Consider the following 18,769-nt stretch of genomic DNA (forward strand, 5'->3'; position numbering starts at 1 on the left):
GCAGCCTGTGCCAGGGCTCYGKCACCCAACAGATGACTCTCAATCTGTTCTGTTGCTCTGCCATCACTTTGCACTGTTGTGGGATAAATTCCTTGCATCTTTTCAAGATTTGCATAATAAATGAAAGTGTACTCAGCTGCACGCTTGCACAGCAAAGGTATGAAATCCAGTTCAAGGAAGACGAATGTGGGTTTGATGCATCTGAAAGAAATGCTGCCCTCTACGTTATCAACAGCAGAGAAGAAAATGGGATGGCAACAAGAAAGTGCCAGGAGAGAGGGCTATTTTGAATCAATGACAAAAAAACCCACATTCATCCAATATATTAATCAAAAACAAATAATTTCACAGAAAGCATACAACTTAATGCTAATCTTTATAAAAAAAAAAAAAATCTTTTCTCAGCTTCATGCTTTCCTACAAAAGTGATCTTGCCAGGTACTGCCCACCACAAGTGCTTGCCTACAGTCACTGGTGGTCTAAACTTGCCCACTTAGTTTTCCCTGCTCCATCCACTAATAGTTTATTGGCCTGTCATCCCTAGTCACCCTTTTCAGCTTGTTAAGTYTGATCACACACCACAAAATTCCTTTTCTCACTAGCTGCCTATTTCCTTTAAAAATACTGGTGTGATCATGTTCACCCAGAGGATTTTGCACAAAACACTGTAACGCTCTTGAAAGCTTGAGATGGCTACTGATCTTAGCTACATTTAAGTAAAAATGTCAGTGGAAAAAGTAAAGGTGTATAGTTATCGAAATGGTTGCGATATTTTCAGATACTGTAATGTTTTCTTAAGAACTAATGTAACAAGTCAGAGCCATTATCCACTCTACAGGYCCAACACAAACACTAAACCCGAACACTAAACCCAACTTTCAGTCATTTCCCCTCATTTCCAGAATTAAAAGCTGCCAAGTGCCCAGCTCTATTGATATTAACACTGAATCCCACACTACAGTACACTTTACTACACAGTGACTATACAGAATCAAACCAAAAGCCAGGCAGGTAGSGCCACTCTCACCATGCAATAAAATGTGCTCCCATCAGCCCAAGGCAGCTCCAAACTTGGGTTTCTCCTATTCCAGCGGGATGGCACAGTCCTGAGCGACCTGTGGGAACACATTCCCTTCGCTGGATGGGCACGGGCGTGTTTTCCATGAGCTTTCATACAGTAAATGAGACTGTCCACTGAAAACACGATGAGTTTACGTGCATAAGAAATCCTAAAGCAAAGAAAACGTTAGGAATGTGAGTCTGTTTGCGAGTGCCTGTGGCTCAGGAAACGTTTCAGAAGCTTAAGAAACCTCGAGTTGAGGTGCAGATAAACAGAGGTAAACAACTTTCGGCTAAGAGCAGACTAAGSCATTCGGAGATGCACACACACTGTGCGTTTGTGTTGCTAAAAAGTGTGCTCACRGGCACATTTAACAGAAGCCCATCGTAGTCTCTGAGCACGTCATTTTGCAGCTTGAATGTTATTTTAGGATTTGGGGTTTATTTGCTTCTTTTAAGAAACGTATGTGGGAATTGGAAACAGGAAATCAGATTACCATGTGTGCAATTTAATATTTGGTTATACTTAATCCATTGGACCACTCTTCTCTCCCTACTACTGACTTTACTTCAGCACAGGGGAACAGAATACACTCTCTTAGCTCAAGCAGATAACAGGTACTACTTATTAAGTTTTTTCTGATTTTTGTTTGCATTTTAGAGAATTTTGTCTCCTCATTTCTACCAAACATAATATTCAATAACATGTACACTGAAATCTCATAAGTAAATTGGATATTAAGAAAAGTAATATCAAAAAAAAAGACTTATTAAAAAATGAGTCATCTTGTGCATTTGGTACAGATATAAAACAAGACTTTCTTTCTGGTCCTCGGTATCAGAATATGAAACAAGACAGTTTGCACAGTGAGTTATGCAGCCCTTGGAATAACATCAAGAACAATTATGACTTCAAAAAATTTAGAGTGTGGAGAAATTACAGTCACTACCCTGCAGAAGAACAAGGCTTGTGGATTTACAGGTTCCATTTGAAAGTAAAATAGGTCCCGGAAAAAAGATCTCCTCTACCGAACACACACACAAGCACCAAATCCCGACAGCAGCGCTCACAAGCCGCAGTTACTGCACAGCTACCCTGGCAGGGAATGGCACAGCAAGGAAAGGGAAACGTCTGGAATGGGGCACACAGCGGAATAAACTGTGCAAAACTTGCTCAAAAGGAAAACAGAGATTCTCAAATGTTTATTGCAGCATCCACGTTAAGATATAAAATAGTTTCATAATATGAAAGATCCACATTAAATTCATAATTCAGATTACATTCAACTTATATATAYAGAACTGATGAACTGACAAAGAGTAAAATGGCATAACTCAATCCTGAGAAATAGGTTATTTCATTGAATTTACGGGGACTTATCCCACAGCTAATTAGAAACGTTAAGCCTTAAATCTATGTAATTTGATGAGAAACATACAATATCCCCTGCAGGAAGCCTAAGAGCACAACTCAGCTCTCCGTGGCTTCAGTAGTCAACATCACCTACTCTCCTGGTCCCACCAAGGATGACCAAGATGACCAAGGAGAAGTAGTTAAGTTACTACAAGTAACTTCTTGAGTAGAAGCTGGTTTCCCAAGATGTTTTTAACTCTGCTCTCCTCTCCTTTCTGATTTCTGACTCCCTTCTCTGCCAAATTACCTTCTCTTCTGAGAAAAGTAGAATATTTTTGAAAGGAGTTTGGATGAAGAAGGACAAGAAAGACTTTATCTGATCCCTGACAAAATCTTGTGCTCCAGCAGTTGCTGTTTATTGGCCCCACAAATGTCAGACTAAGCAGAAGAGTCTCTAATGCACAGTATGTATATTGCCATACACAGAAGCTACAAAAAAACAGCAGATTATGAGAACTGTGCATTACATTAATGACTGTTTGAAATTCCCTTTCAAAAACAAAAGCTATTTTGTTTCTGACCTACACGACGCTCCTTTCATAGTTRTATAATCCATATTTGTGAAGAAATATAAAACAGCATTCTTCAGAATGCCATGTAATTTTCAGACATGCCTAGAATTCAAATGCTTTCTTCTAACACATTATAAACAACCAGAAAAATAAATTCTTTTGGTATTTCAAACTGAATGGCTGCCTACTTTCCAGAGCAAGGGAAAAAAAAGGGTTTCATAGCTCATTTAATTTCTTCCTGAAACAGAATCCTAGAGTTATCTTCAAATCTGCTATGTTGAATAAACCACAGTAGATTTAGAAAACCTTCAGTTTAGATTTAACTTTAATATATCACACATCAGASTGAACATTAAATAATTTTAAAATAAATCTTATAGACGACATCTAATAAGAAAAGAAAGATCCACTATGAGTTAGTCCCCAGATGAGCATTTCAAGAGATAATCATGGTCAAAAGCATTTACTATGTATYTACAGCACTCTTTCCACTGACTGTTATTCATTTCTGTAGGATTGCATTACTGCTTTATGAGGACTTAGCTTCCTCACCTTACAGACTACGCTGCCTGYTCAGCAGGACTGCTCCTTTTTTAAGATTCCTCCTTCTACAACGAGATCAAAGCCTCTACCCTCAAAGGCCCATCCGAGTGAGAACAAGCCAGGACAACASTCCCCTCGCTACCCCAAAAAGTGTGACAAACTGCAACACCGATGACACCGTAACAGTGTCAGACTGATACAGAGCTCGGGCAAAAGGGTCGTCAATTCTAGGGGGAACAAGACCTCCGAAATCAAGGATTAGGTCTTCATGCCACTGAGTAAGTTTTCACTTTTAGAATTTATTTTTTTTCATAGTCCTTTAATAATTCTCTCACTTCTCTGTCACATTACTTCACAGTATCACCTTTATTTTGTCAATATGACAACRGTGGAAGCTGGATTGCAAGCTTCTCTATAAGGCAGCATTTTACCACTTCTAAAAGACAGTCCTGGATTACAACGTAACCTCATTTCAGAAACATTCCAAACCCTCTCTCATGGTTGATGCACACGTTTTATTGCACACCAGGCCGTAACTACTTCYATATCTTTTGCATTTCTCTTTAGCAGGGATGCAAATGCTATATTTACATTCTTTTGTGCTTCAAGTAAGCAATATACTCTCKACTTCCTCACCTCAGCGCTTGTTATTTGGGCACTGACTTCTCAGCAGGACCTTTTCTTCTATGCTGTTCCTAACTAAAACAAGTTTATTGCCCTYTCTGTGGAAAAATAACATTTTTTCAAGCTTTTATATAATCAACAATGTGTATTTACAGTACCTATACTCATTCTGGTATCTGTTGTTCCCATCAAAATACCCACAAAGACCAGAATAAAAACTTAGCAATGAGGAGGACAAAGTCACATCTCTTCATCACTCTATTTCTCTTCCTAGTTTCATGTGTCTGGGAAAATTACAGTGAAATATTGTTTAATGGAATAATGTGTCCCTTCTAAATATTCCATTTGGGATTTAATTCCTTTCATTAGKATTTCTTATTTAATATGATCTCTGACTGCCAGTTCTAATCTTATGCAAAAAAGAAAACCTGTTCAGTGAAGTTTTTCCCTACACAATTCATGACTGAAAGGCCCCAAAGCCACTGTTTTCACGTATATTCACTTCATTAAAGTGTACATCACCATAAAATGCTTCTGACATTTTTAACTTGTATATTTTTATTCACCTTCTTTCTATGAACTTCACAAGGACAGAGCAGCAATATGGAAAGTAACCATCTAATCCAACTGGACGGCTCTTTATTGAAGTCTTATTACTTCCATATGTAGAAACTGCAGCCAACTGCAATCCCCACGTTTTTGGCATTGTTAATATACATTGTATCCAGTAAATATGAATTTCACTTTTCCTTTTTATTTTTACTACACAGTAATATCAGACATATAGGCTTTACTTGATCACTAGGGGAATACATGTTGTAACTGTCTWAAAAAAAGCAACATCTATATTATGCCTAAAGCAATATTCTTCTTTAAAAACATTTTATGTATTCCAATCTCTTTTACAGTATGGATATTCTTTAAAATAACTATTATTAGAAGCTGAATAAAGTTAAGAATGATAAAATCTTGTAGACGGTAATGGCAATATAGTTATAATATGGAATCRAGAGACCAAATTTATATAAAAGAAATTCAGTGCCAAAAATCTATATTTGGATTTCTGAAGTAATCATTACGGCAAACTAATATTTTTCAAGATACAATTCCATTTTTTTTAACAAAATACGTTATCATCATATGTTATAAAACTACATGTTATCATCACAAAACAGATGCTTTAAATATACACAGAAAGAAACAGCCCTTTTAAGTCACTTTACATTTTGTTGTCTAAATCAATGATATTTGTCAAGATACATATAGATAATAATCCCAGCATAGATCAGATGTTAAATATCTTTCTTAGCACAAATCTGAAAAGATTAAAATCTCAGTTTATAARCTCAGTAATATATTGATACCATGTATGCAATAAACCTTCCAAGAGTACCCATTAATAGKTTTTTTCCTTGAACTTCCTTTTATCTCTCTGTATATGCTTGGGGTTTGGTTTCTTTGTGTATGTGTGTGATATAATAGGAAGATAATATTTGCCTTTTTAAAAACAAAATTTTCATAGTCAAAACCTTCAAAGAGTAATATTCAAATTAATACAGTTGTCTTACACTTGTTTCACAGTTTTTAAGAAACAACTTTCCTATCCTTTCTGCATATTTAAAATAACATTAGTAACCAAAGAAATTAACTCTTTTCTACAAATAATAAACAAATAATAAACAAATCAACCTTCAACTACTGTTTTTATGTATCATTTTTGCAAATTTTAGAACCACCTTGTTCTCTGATTTATAATAAGACTACTGTGATAATAACTCGAAATAGCAACCAGGTAGCACCAGATAAAATTAACCTTGAAATCCTGTATAAATCAGCATTGCTCACATGCCCAGGAAACAAAGCAAGTTAATGGGAAGAATCTCTGCAAGCGCAGACACAAGACGCAGCACAAGGGCTTGCACTGAGCCTGTTTCTACAGGCAACTGGTAACGACGAACACCATGAACATCGGCCCTTCACAGCTCTTCTGRGCACCCTGCTGGGTATGCTGCAAAAAGCCCACGAGCAACTTCCCCAGCTTGCTTTCCTGGGGTCTCCAAAGCCCAAATTTAACACTATACTGTGTTGGTGGGAATTTTTTGTTGTTGTTTTTTTAAACACTCATTCCAAGCTTCAGCAATCCCAAAGAAAAAAAATATTTTSGATAAAATATGATAAAGGTTAGAAAAAAAAGGAAATTAAGAATGGACTACATGGGAAGGTATTTCTACCACATCTGTCAGCACATCCTACCTGATTTTTAGGAAGATAAATTTTCTATCTTAGTAGCTGCTTAATACGTAGGCACCCACTTTCTCAGCTTTCCAGATAAAGCAATGTAAACACACAGAAAATTAATTTAATAAAATTTAAATGAAACTAAAAAATATGATAACTTCAGTTTTTAATATAGTGATAAATATATTTTCTATAGACAAACATGGTCAAGTATGCATGTTTAGAATACATATAAGCTGTTACCTGAACTGTGGAACTGATTTCAGATGCAAACCCTCCTGTCAAAGGCGCCTCATGGCTAATCAGCAATCGCCCAGTCTTCACCACTGACTGAAAAGGAAAACAAAACCCAAAAATGTAAACAAGTTGCAATTTTTGAGACTTATTTGCTTTACAAAATAGAATATATTAATTATGTAATATTGCTACTGGTGTTAAAATGTAGTCACTTTTGCATTTTTTTTTGCAATGATGAATGGACCTAAAAATCTAAATTGAAAAGTTAATTAGAATCTTTTCTATATTTACTAAACAAATTCTGTTTACCTGTCAGTATTAAGCAAATATCAAGAATATATTCCACTACATTTTAATTTACCCYACCAAAGTAACATTTCCGAAGGATATTAAGGATCTTAACAATACCCCACTATGAATCTGATTCTGCAGATATTAATAGCACACGTGCACAGAAATCCTTCACTGAAATACTGGCTTGCATGACCAGATAAAGTTCACAATCCTCGATAAAACGCCCAATCCGCAGGTGTTCAAAGATATGCATACTAAATAAAATTCTAACAAGCACACAGATCATGTGGATTCATCTTAACATCCAAGTGTTTTACTGGCTATTACAAAGAACATTTTAATGAAAAACTACACAAAAATAGCAGAATTAATAGGACCCACAYAGTTACATAGGACAATAGTACAGAATGAGCTATGAAATATTTTTTAATAAGCAAGGAAAAATATTTTTAACCTGAGAGTGCAATGCTTCGATATATCTATTACCTTGGAGTTTATTGCAACTAGAAGGTGTAGAATGGAGCTACATAGATACCTTTGGCCAGAAATCTAACAGTCAAGTCTCACTCTTCTTGATATGTTTCATCCTTTCATAAGGTGTGTATAAAAATTCTATTAATTTTTAGAGATTGAGAGRTTTTTAGAGATAATAGAACAAAAAGCCACCCAAAGAACCTGTCCATTGGTCTATCCAAACCAGCTATAGCCACATTTTCAGCATGCAGCATACTGTCCACGTGCCATTACTCATCAAATGGAGAAGCCCAGGACAGTGCTAGCTAACAGSTCAACCTTTCCTAATTCTATCTGCACCAACTGCTTCTCCAATAAAGCAGCTCCACGTTATCCACACAATAGAATACATAAAAATTACTTATTAACAAGACTGGTTTCATTCTTRTTGACACCCTTTTAAAATTCTTTAGCTTCCCAAGCAGTGCCTTAACAGCTTTAAATAGCTGGACCACAGCGGCRCTACTGCCAACTAATAGGCCTATTAACCACACCGTGTGCTGAAGCAGCTTAAAAATATTCAGGGAAACAAGGCAGGAAAAGTCATTTGAACAGCTATAAAGTAATACACAGCTTTAGAAACTCATTTCTTGAATTTCTCTTGCCTGCACTTGAAACTCATTAAAGAGAGTAGACATTAACAGTACTCTGTCAAATATACCGAAAGACAACAATTTTAAATTGATATGATAAAACTAGCATGAGGATTTAAAATCTTTGCATTCTATTTTACACAAAGACATTTCTTCTTTCACATACTCATTTGTTCTGAAACATTTTTGTCTTGTTTTGAAACATTACAAGTTACCTTCAAAATTACAAGTTTGATTTTTTTGAGTGTAATAGTAAAAAATACGGACACTGTTGGGAACATACGTAACAAAAGTTACAAAAGGTCAGACCAAAAATCTAACAGCCTAGTACCCTGTCTTCAAAAAGGAGATAAATAGATATTTAGAAAAGAGTAAGATTAGGGGTTTTGCTATGTGCTTAGACTGCTTTGTGGCATCCAACTGTTTTCACATCAGCAGACTTCGTAAGCTCAGTAGGGCTTGTCACTTTCTCGGTAATTAATAACTTTTCTTTGACAAAAGTGTCTGTTCTTCCCACTTAAATTCATACAGGAAACCCCCTTCAAGCAGCCCATATTTTTACACCTGATCCAAGGACTTCCAAGATTTGTTGCCTATGTGATGTTAGCAGTGTGTTAGCAGCTGTGTTGACACATGCATACATACAGGCCGCTCAGCCCTGCTAAAAACCACTATACATTACCCTGGTAATACAGCTAGCACAGCTTGGGTGCTTTTAGTACCCACACRGCTTGCTCAGAGCCCGTCTGGGTACCACAGAAAAATACCCTGCCTTAAGGTATTTAAATACCTTAAATATCCTGCTGATTGTTAAACCAGAATTAAAATGAGTATAGGCTAGCTACCACGCTGTATCACAAATGAGTTCTGTACTTCTGGGACAGATGTGAGTATTGTGGTCCTTGTGTATGACACCCTGCATTCATTTCTGCTTCGTAGTCTCTCTTTTCTGTTCAGAACTTGTTTGTGAACTACAGTACATTTTTTAGGAAGACATGCAATGTTAATTAATACCGCATTTGCAGTGAATGCACCACAGCTATGGGTAAGTTGTTCCAATGTTTAACTACCACCCTTGTTAAAATTTTGCATTTTATTCTTTAAACTGAATTCGTATAACTTTGAACTTAAGCTGTTGGCTCTTATTTTACTTGTTTGCTAGGTGAAGAAGCTATCTATTATCACATTTCTGCTGCCCACAAGAATATGTAAAACCTGCTCCCTTAAGGAAAAATGCTCCCTTAAGGATGATTTTGCTAGCTAAGCAGACCGAGCTCATCAGGTCTTTCATCACAGAGCACGCTGCCAACCCCTCCATGATTCTTACAGCCCTTCTCTGAACCACCTCCARTTTTCAATGTCTTTTTTGAAGTATSTCCATYTAGAAGATCAGCACTGCAGTCATTTTCGGAACAATGCCAAGCACAGAGATAATGTAACCTCTGCACTCAATTCAGTACTGCTGTGTTGATGTAGTTCTTGGACCTATCAGGCCATTTGGCCCAAGCAAAACAACATGAGTTAAGTTTCAAGCAATGATTATGATTCCTAATTTGGGGGATAGAGGAAGGTTTAGGGTTTGGGTTTTTTTTTTTTTTTTTTTTGCCTTTTGTTTGTTTTTTAAATAATCATTTCTTCCTGGAATAATGCTGAAAATACAGTCCACAATCATCATTTCAAGACACACAGTTACATTTGGGCATGCTGAAAAGTATATTGCTTGCCTGAATGCAGCTCAGTAAATGAATCTACCTTCACAAGCCAGTTTTATTTATATCTCCAACTGCTATTTCCAACTTTTTAACAGTCTTTTTTATGTAACTTTGATAAAAATATTAAGCAACAAAGGTTAAAAAGCAGATGCTTCAGGACCTCAGTGACCTTACTATTTGCATTCACTAACATTTTTATTTTTGTTCTTCTAAGCTTTACATGGCATGGACTGTACTAATGTAAAGGACATGGACTTGGATTCTTTCTTTTGCTTCATTTTCTGATTCATACTACCAGCTATTAACTTACTTTCTTACCAGATTTTTAGTTTATTCTCTTTAAATCACTGTTAATCCTTGGAAATTGAGTAACTGGTTAAAAAGAAGGGAGAGTTTCAAAAATAACTGTTACACAAACTACAGGGAAAAATAAGCATTGTTCCTGATTACTTGCAGATATCTCTTCTACAAAACAAATTTCCTATTTAAAATAATCTATCAAACATTTTTCCCTTTCAAATCAAATGTATCAAACATTCCATCTCTACGATAACTGAACCCCAGCATACAGAAGATCACCACAGTCCAAGCATCTCATCGAACTGCTGCTGGCAGCTTTAGCAACAGGAACCTGACTTTACRAAGTTAAGGGAAACAGCCACGGAACTGGAGAAAATGCAGTAGTTAAGTCAGCAGAGTGTAACGTATTGCRCATTATGGACTATTCTATCATGTCTTGAAAGGGTCAGTTGGAATGTTTTTGTGTTTGCTTTTTTCTTTTTTCCCATTTGGTTTCAATATTTTGTTCCTCACAACCAAGCACTTGCTGCATTTGTGTACGGGTTGGGGTCTCTGCTGCCTTCAAACCATCCCCTGTTTTTCAAGGCCTCAAGCTTCACACTCAGCCCTCCTCTGATCCAAACGCTTAGAAACATGTCCACATTGCAGTACTTATGAAAAATGTATCCAAGAAGATCACAGTATGGGTACAGGAGCCGGTGCACACACTTCCTCCCTTCAATGCGGAACCATGGCAGTTGCTTGCTGAACACTGACCAGAACCCAGAGACCACGAGTGCCAGCCCGGGCTGTGAGGCGAGGCCCTCTCCTCACAGACGCTCCTCGTGAGGACATGTCCTCTCCTCACAACTTCTCCTCACAGGCCATGCCCTCTCGTCACAGCCCCTCCTCTCAGCCATGTCCTCTCCCCACATCCCCTCCTCATGAGGCCATGCCCTCTCCCCACAGCCCCTCCTCCTGAGGCCATGTCCTCTCCTCACAGCCCCTCCTCATGAGGCCATGTCCTCTCCTCACAGCCCCTCCTCCTGAGGCCATGTCCTCTCCTCACAGCCCCTCCTCGAGGCCATATCCTCTCCTCGCATCCTCTCCTCAGCGCTGGCCATCGCCAGCGCAGTCTGCAGGGAGTGGCAGAAGCAGCCGGGTCGCCCCGTGCCCTGCGGCTGGATCCACCGCCATCAGCTCGGCTGCTCCGACGCTCTCCCGCCTCCTGCCCTTGCCCGCCATCTCCTCCATCACCTCCAACACCATGGAGCGGGCCTGCCCAAGGAGATAACCTGGCTGGGGCTGCAGCCGTGCCCGTTATCGCGATCCCGCCACAGGGACAGGGCAGACAGGGCCCACCCCTCCAAAGGGATGGTGGGAGCTCGGGAAAAGCCCTTGCAAGGGACAAGGGAGCCCAAGTCACAAGACACCACATGCCAGCGCCCCGTCAATCCCCACCTCTGCTCTATCTAGTCACTACAGCAGGCGCTTCAGCCACTTTCAGTTACTAAAATAATCCCAGGGCAAGACCAAAGGCAGACACTGAATGTATTTTTTCGCCTCCATTTCCCTCTGAGTTGGTTTATCTTGGTGTAATGCACAGCTACAATTTATGTTTTGCCAGAGCAACCTTTTAGTGGCAGGATCACCCTGATAAGTAAATTCTGCAGAGATGCCCCCATGTCTCTGCACAACCAGCATTTTCAAGCCRTGCTCCAAAAGCTTTCTGAACTGCAGATGAGGGGTTTTGCAAGGGAGCGGCTTAGCAAGCTCCAACCTTCCCTACCCTTCCCTACCAAGCTCCCATCCAAGAGATCTATAACCATTTTCCTGGTCAATCCGCAATTCATCATTTTGGCAGCTTTTTCTCCTCCTCCAAGTGCTGATGACAGAAGAAAATAACAGCAGCCGGGCAGTTCCAAGTGCTCTGCAACCTCGGACTGACTTCAGCAGCGACACGCTGTGCCCTTCCTTGCAAGGAAAGAGGCTTGAAAGCAAAATGCATTAGATGCTCGGCTGTGTTTCAGACTCCTGCCCTGCCCACACAGCAGCAGGGCTATGGCCACCGTGTCCAGCTGCTTCCCTAGCACGGTAACTGCCTTTAAAGAAATGGTCACAGCCAAGGTTGGGTTACAAGCGTGTCTGTTACTGTGTCACAGCTGCCTGTTTTCCTTAAAAAGAAAGCCTTGTTCTCTGAATAAAAAGATTTTCCGTCTCTTACAGAAGAGAAATTTAAATGTTCGCTTTAAAATTTTTAAAAACTGGCTCTCAAAAATAATCTTAAAGAAGCTGGCAGAAATATTGAAAATACGTGTTACAGATGATTTTCACTAAACATGCATGCAAACAATTATAAATTTATATAAATATTAACATTAATAGAAACGTGCACTTACTGAAAATAGATTAGAGCATCATAGCTTAAAAAAAAGCCTCTGGAATGTTTCAATAACTGCTTTGAAAACTCTTCACCTTTCCCCCTCGCTCAAAAAAAAAAAAAAAATCATGTTTAGATTAGCTGTAATGAACATGTGCTTGGAAATCATAAAACCTGCACAGGCAACTTTCTTAAATGCCATTAGTTACTGTTTCCTTTGAATGTTTTAATAACAAACAAAGTTGTGTAGAAGTATTTTTGGTGTTCAATGTTATAAACATAGGGGTAAAAATAAGATCCCTTATTCCTATTCAGCATTTCCTGGAAAKAAATATTTTAACAATATGTCAGATGAATCACTGAGGATTACATTTATTGAGCATGTGCAGACCAATAAATATTATGACACATTAGGTCCAATGCATCCCAGATATCCTGGCCTCTCTGTGCGTGTGCTACAGTGATGAACTTCACACATGCAGCAAATTAGTCCCAAGTTTGCAGATACCCCACAGCCTCATCGGAGATGTGGAATTTCTGGAAAACCTGGCACATAGGTCCTCAAGCACCAATTTTTCTCCAGGCTGCAAAGAGAAGGAATAGAAGGGACGAGGGACTAGCTGTTTCCCAAAACAACTGAACAGTTCCCACCCTATAACTTAYAAACAAGCATAATCTAATCTTCAACTGATAATTCACTATCACTTCTACATTAAAAAATACTCACTTCTGCTAGAAGTAAAAGTGTAAAACTTAGGAGTACATTTATTAGATGGTTGAAATGCACTCCGTAAAGCTTCAGAACAGCAGAAAAGAACATTCTTATGCACTAAAGAAGAAATATAACGTAATTAATCACAAAAAAAAGTCATTTCTATTTCCAGCAGTACTAAATTCCCAGAGAGGGGTAGAGAGGGAACCTGTAAATCTACTATATAGTGTTATATGTATGCTACACCTCCAAGTTAACTGAAGATCAAAGTGCAAAGACAAACAAGTGACAAAAGAAAACATGAATTCAGCACCCACAGCTCAACAAGCTCAAAGCATAAAAAAAAGTTTCTCAGCTCCTCATAATGAGAGAATGAGGCCTACGCTCATTTTGTTAWGATTCATAAGGATACTGTAAATATAAGAAAAGAATACACCACAGTATTGTATTAAAATTGCAGAGGATCCTATGTGGAACACTGACAACAGSGTACATGAGTCAAAGAGAACCCCTTGGAAAGGAAAACAGTCAGTCTAATCCCATCATTCAAGAAGGCCACTTGAGAGAAATATTTAACGAAAACTTCCCAAATAATAGAAGGAAAAAACATATGAATTTCTGTAATCAGTGTATATGCTGATTAACAGCAGGGAACAAAAGAATAAAAATAAAAATAAAAATAAAAATAAAAATAAAAATAAAAATAAAAATAAAAATAAAAATAAAAATAAAAATAAAAATAAAAATAAAAATAANAAAAATAAAAATAAAAATAAAAATAAAAATAAAAATAAAAATAAAAATAAAAATAAAAATAAAAATAAAAATAAAAATAAAAATAAATCCTTTTAATTTCACACAAAACGTTTGGCTACCTTTTAGCTATTTAAGCGACCCACAAAATTATGCAAACACATAAGAGGTGGTGCAGTTGTCATGCACTGCCTGTCGAGCTCTTTGGAAGCTTTTACTGTGCACTCATATATTAATTTATAATAAAGAGGAAAGCTCCCAGAAAAAGAACTTAATTTCTTCTTGGACATCTTAATGTGCTGTAATCTGGCATAAATCCATTTTCCCGAAAAGGTCAGTCTTGCTGTACTTCTCCCTGGCAACTCCTTCCACCACCTCAGGATACTCAGATCAAAACTCKGATGACAGCTCAAAGCAAGGGGAAAAGTAAGGAAGAGACATTGGGCAGAGAGGCTTGACTGCAGCAGAGCATGGGGAGAGAAAGAAAATTAAACACACTCTCATTTATACCCAATGCCCATCATAATTCTGACCTTTGATCTTGCTCCAGTAYCAGTTTTAAGAATAATATAAGAAAGACTTTACAATATAAATACTTATGCCTAAAGGGTTTGGACATCAAACCTAGATGATACAGTAAAGTCAGCATTACTATCATTCTACAGCCCAAAGATTTGGGATTTTAAACAACTTAAAGTGTAGTCATATCAAAACCAAAACTGATTCATAATACAAATCTGTAAGACTTATATTTTGATATAATTGTATATACAGTTAGATATACAACATGTTTATATATATGTATACACATCTGTCTGTATTCACAAGCACTTATACACACACATACCTGCCCCAATCCATAGCTTAACTGCTCCAAAGACTGTAAGCAGTTTGCTCCCTTTAAGCCTTGTGGAGCCCACGTGTGTTACCRGCTGCTTGAGCTGTTCAGCCCTGCTCCCCATCAGGCCACCCTGCCAGAAAAGTTGCTCTCGCTCCCTATGRACAGAGTCACCTCCAGGCTACATCTGATCTGGTGGCCAAGAAGCCTAGCTGTAAATTCTGTATAGAAATGCTGCATTTGTGCTTGATGAGGTGAGCTGAGGAAATAAGTTAATAACTTGCAACTATCCTTCAAGTCTATTTCCAGACAATTCTCTGAGGACTTCAATCCTGCAGTAGAGAGATAAAATTACCACAACACATAGAATTCTAAAGTTATCTTTTAAGATACTTCTTACAGTGAACAATGAATGAGAAGTCAATTCCTGTTGGTAAGAATATTGCTACTGAGCCAACCAAGCTTTCCAAAAACACGTTTCTTATAGATTTCTCCATACGTTATCACTTTCTGTACACATACGTAACTATCTGCAAGCAGATACCTAAATCTTATTTTCTTTCTTCCCAAGTGATATGTACATATTATATTGATCTTTGAAAAGACCAAAACCAAAACAAGCAGAAATCTTTCTAAAGACTGACATAAATAGTTCAATAGCTCAAACTCCGTGTGTCAAAGCAACAAAAATGTTTTGCTCAGGAGTCACCCCTCAAGTTGTTCCTCCAGCTCAAAGCAGGGTCAAGGATGAGATCAGTTCAGGGTTACTTGGGGCTTTACTCAGCCAGGCCTTGGAAAGACCAAAGGATGGAGCCTTTGCGCCTTTCTGGGCAACTTGCTCCACCAGCCTTTGAGCCCAACCATGCAGCCTGCCTAGCTGTCACTAGACCATATGTCTACCACCATATCCTAACTTGCATGCAAGAGTGTTCTGGGGAGTGTTAAGTGTGTTGAAAGCCTTGCTAAAGTCAAGGTACCCTCGTTGCTCTCCCCTCATCCACAAATCCAGTTGTTTTTATCAGGGAAGGCAATCAGGTTGGTCCAGTATGACTTAGCCTTAGAGTTAGATCACGCTACCATTCCTAATCACATCCCTCTTCATCTGCTGAGAAATTTGCATGAAGACCATTCTAGCTTCAATGGTTAAATGTCAGCTAATTTACTAATACTTCTTCTAAGAAAAACACAACAGTTCACTAAATTGTTCACAAAAAGGCAACTACTGCTCACTAAAATATATGACATAAAAGCCTCTATGCAGCCTAACTGCTGTCAGTTTGGACTACTCACAGTAGTAAGCACTCTGCTACCCTTAATACATATTTGCAGGACTGTGCCCTATGAATGATTCTTACTAAATCACTATTTAGAAAATATTATTGCAGCTTTTCTTCTCAGGCGGCTCTCAGCAGTAGCCAACTAGACAGTTTGTGCTGATGTTGCATAATATGCTGGTGAAGCCTCATCGATTTGAAATCCACATCAGGGTGGATCTTTTCCCCACTTTAAAACGTATGCACGGCAGAACAGTTCATTAAGAATTAATGTGACCACAGTTGGGATGCACATAGGAAACATCTTGGAGAGAAACGTTACTGCAACCATAAAACTTACTGCTTCAACACACCAGGACTTTATTACTCCAATATGTATCACTTTACACTACAAAGGCCAAAAATAATTCTGAAAGACTAACGTGGCTTTTTCCTGCATAGCACTGAAAACCAAGAGCCAGTGTGAACACAGTGGTCCAGTGACAATGAGGAATGAAAACAGGCAAAGGAGTAATGTGAAGTAGTGAAAAATGAAAAAAAAAAAATAAAAAGACTCCAGCTGACAAAATGGAAAAGGGTGGACTACAGGGCTAGGATGAACACCCTAAGCAGCAACGATGCTGATGGATACTGAAGCAGCTAGACTAGTTTACAGCCTTTGCATCAAGCAGAATGGCGTTATCCCTCTGACAAAAGAGATATTTATAAGCTCCTTTCAAAGGCGACAACCAAGAACAGTCACAGTGTGTTTGATGCCATGAAAATAGAGTGGAAAGGAATTCCTACCCAAAACAACTAAACAGAAGTGGCAATGAAAAGGAGAGAGATACAACACGGCAGGGTTGCTTTCCTTTTTTCTTTTAAATGTGAGAGTGCTAAAACTAAATTAAAAGGATCGATGATTCTATCAATTTCCGATATTCTATCAATTGGTGGCTAACTTTATAATGCCTTTTAGTGACTTTAGGATCTTTACCGAAGACTTGATACAAATACTGTCACAGCACTTTTATAACACAATTCTACATATCCCCACATCTACTCCACAGGTGATTGCTAAGAAAATAGCAACTACAGCTAATGGTGTTGGGATGTGGAAAAAATGGAGAAAAGCTACATTTTGCATAGGATACTTGCACTCCAGCTGGAAAGTGCTGCAGAATTTTAACAGTAGAGGTAAGCGAAGAAATGCTACATGTAGATCGGTCCAGCTTGCCCTCTTCGTATTCTTCAAGTAAAGTGCTAGAACACAATAGCCAGGCTCATGCCTGCATTTCATAAACACAGCCCTGATTTAATTGCATTCACATCCTCCTGCTCTCCACTCTGCTCCCACCACTCCTTAAACTAGAGGCCATCTACAGTGATGACTAATATCTTTTATGTATATTCAGCACAGAGAATCCTTATAGAATGTGGAAACTCCACATGCCATAAAACGGCTTCCCTTGATAAAATGTCTGCAAAGTTCTCGGTACAGTAGTAACTACTATCAGTTACTTAAATATTGTTTTTTGAGACTAAACTCTACTGAACTGATGGAAAACATTCATGACTCCAGCAGACTGGTGATTCATGAATCCTCTATGCTTTGAACTGCGCTTGCCTTCTTAACCACAGTTACATGCATCTATTCACACAACCTTTCTAACTTTACAATGTGAAGCAAACTTAGCAGCAATGTTTTTAGAAAACAAGAACTTCTGCCGCAGCCCTCGAACAAGACCTTGAGTTAACAATTCACTGTGGCCAAATTTCGCCTTTCCCCATTACATCTTTTCCACCCAAGAGATCTTCATGGGTGTTCACATCACACGACTCCCTCACACTTCCATGGTACCAACACATCCTGTCAAGGTTCCAGGGAGAGAAACATTTGGCTTTTTTTTACCATCAGCTTTATGTTGACACCATTAAACACAGAAAACAAAGTCTTCATAAATTAACTGCCTTCTTCAGTTTTTCCATACTCACACTCAAAACTAAAATTTACATTAATTCTCCAAACTAATAAGACTATCAATGAATTAACTGTTAAGCCTGGGATTAGTCAGCTCTCCCTCTTCCTTTTAAAAATGATGTGTGTTTTGCTTATTAGTAGTCTCAAGTGTCAAAACCTTCTGCTGTCCTAGCAAGTTCTGGGATAATCAGGCTATACCAATGCCTCACCTTTTCATTCTAACACAAAACCAAAAAAAAAAAAAAAAAAAAAAAAAAAAAAAAAACACCCACAGTTCGAGAGGTTTTCTGAGGTGCTGTCCAAAGTCACAAACACTGTCACAACAGGCGGCTTCAGACTGGAAATCTCCACATCCTAAAGGCACCAACATTTAGAGGCAACTAACCTCCAAGAGGTACCTAAGCTCATCTTGGTTGTCCTTCTCCTCACAGCCACCACCTTTCCCCCTTCCAGCACCCCTGGCTCTTCCAGGTGTTTTAACTCACAACTCAGCCAGCTCAGCTCTTAACTGCTTATCATAAAACATTAAGATGAAGACCATGGAGATGCTCCTGCATGGAAAGAATCATATGCTCTTACTGCCATTGAGAGGGATGCAGATAGGCTGAAGAAACAAAGAGGACAAAGAGAAATCTCACAAAGTTCAAGAAAAGGTATGGTCAAAGACACATTCTTGGGGAGAAAGAGCCCCAGGCACCAAAGACACAGTGGGAACAGTGGGAAGCAACCAGCCTGAGAGCAGCTTTGCAAAAGGCCTGGAGAGTGTGAGTGAAAGCGGAGGAACAGGAGCCGGCAGGGCACCCTCCTGGCTAGAGGCGAACGGCAACCCGGGCT

General features: G+C 38.5%; 1 protein-coding gene across 5 annotated transcripts in view; it reads right to left on the reverse strand.

Annotated features, from left to right (window-relative positions):
* Positions 1 to 18,769, reverse strand: part of BCKDHB (branched chain keto acid dehydrogenase E1 subunit beta) — a 113,843-nt gene that overhangs the window by 39,011 nt on the left and 56,063 nt on the right. For 4 of the 5 annotated variants that reach the window (XM_026038435.1, XM_026038431.1, XM_026038432.1 and 1 more), the window contains exon 9: positions 6,634 to 6,720. In XM_026038435.1, the coding sequence (XP_025894220.1) occupies positions 6,634 to 6,720 (87 nt within the window). Of the gene's footprint in view, positions 1 to 6,431; positions 6,473 to 6,633; positions 6,721 to 18,769 lie in introns of those variants that run through there. The other variant, XM_026038434.1, reaches the window with a different exon arrangement.

The sequence above is a fragment of the Nothoprocta perdicaria genome, unplaced genomic scaffold (genome assembly GCF_003342845.1).
Source record: "Nothoprocta perdicaria isolate Ctin4 unplaced genomic scaffold, notPer1 scaffold_21, whole genome shotgun sequence".
Classification (NCBI taxonomy): Eukaryota; Metazoa; Chordata; class Aves; order Tinamiformes; family Tinamidae; genus Nothoprocta; species Nothoprocta perdicaria.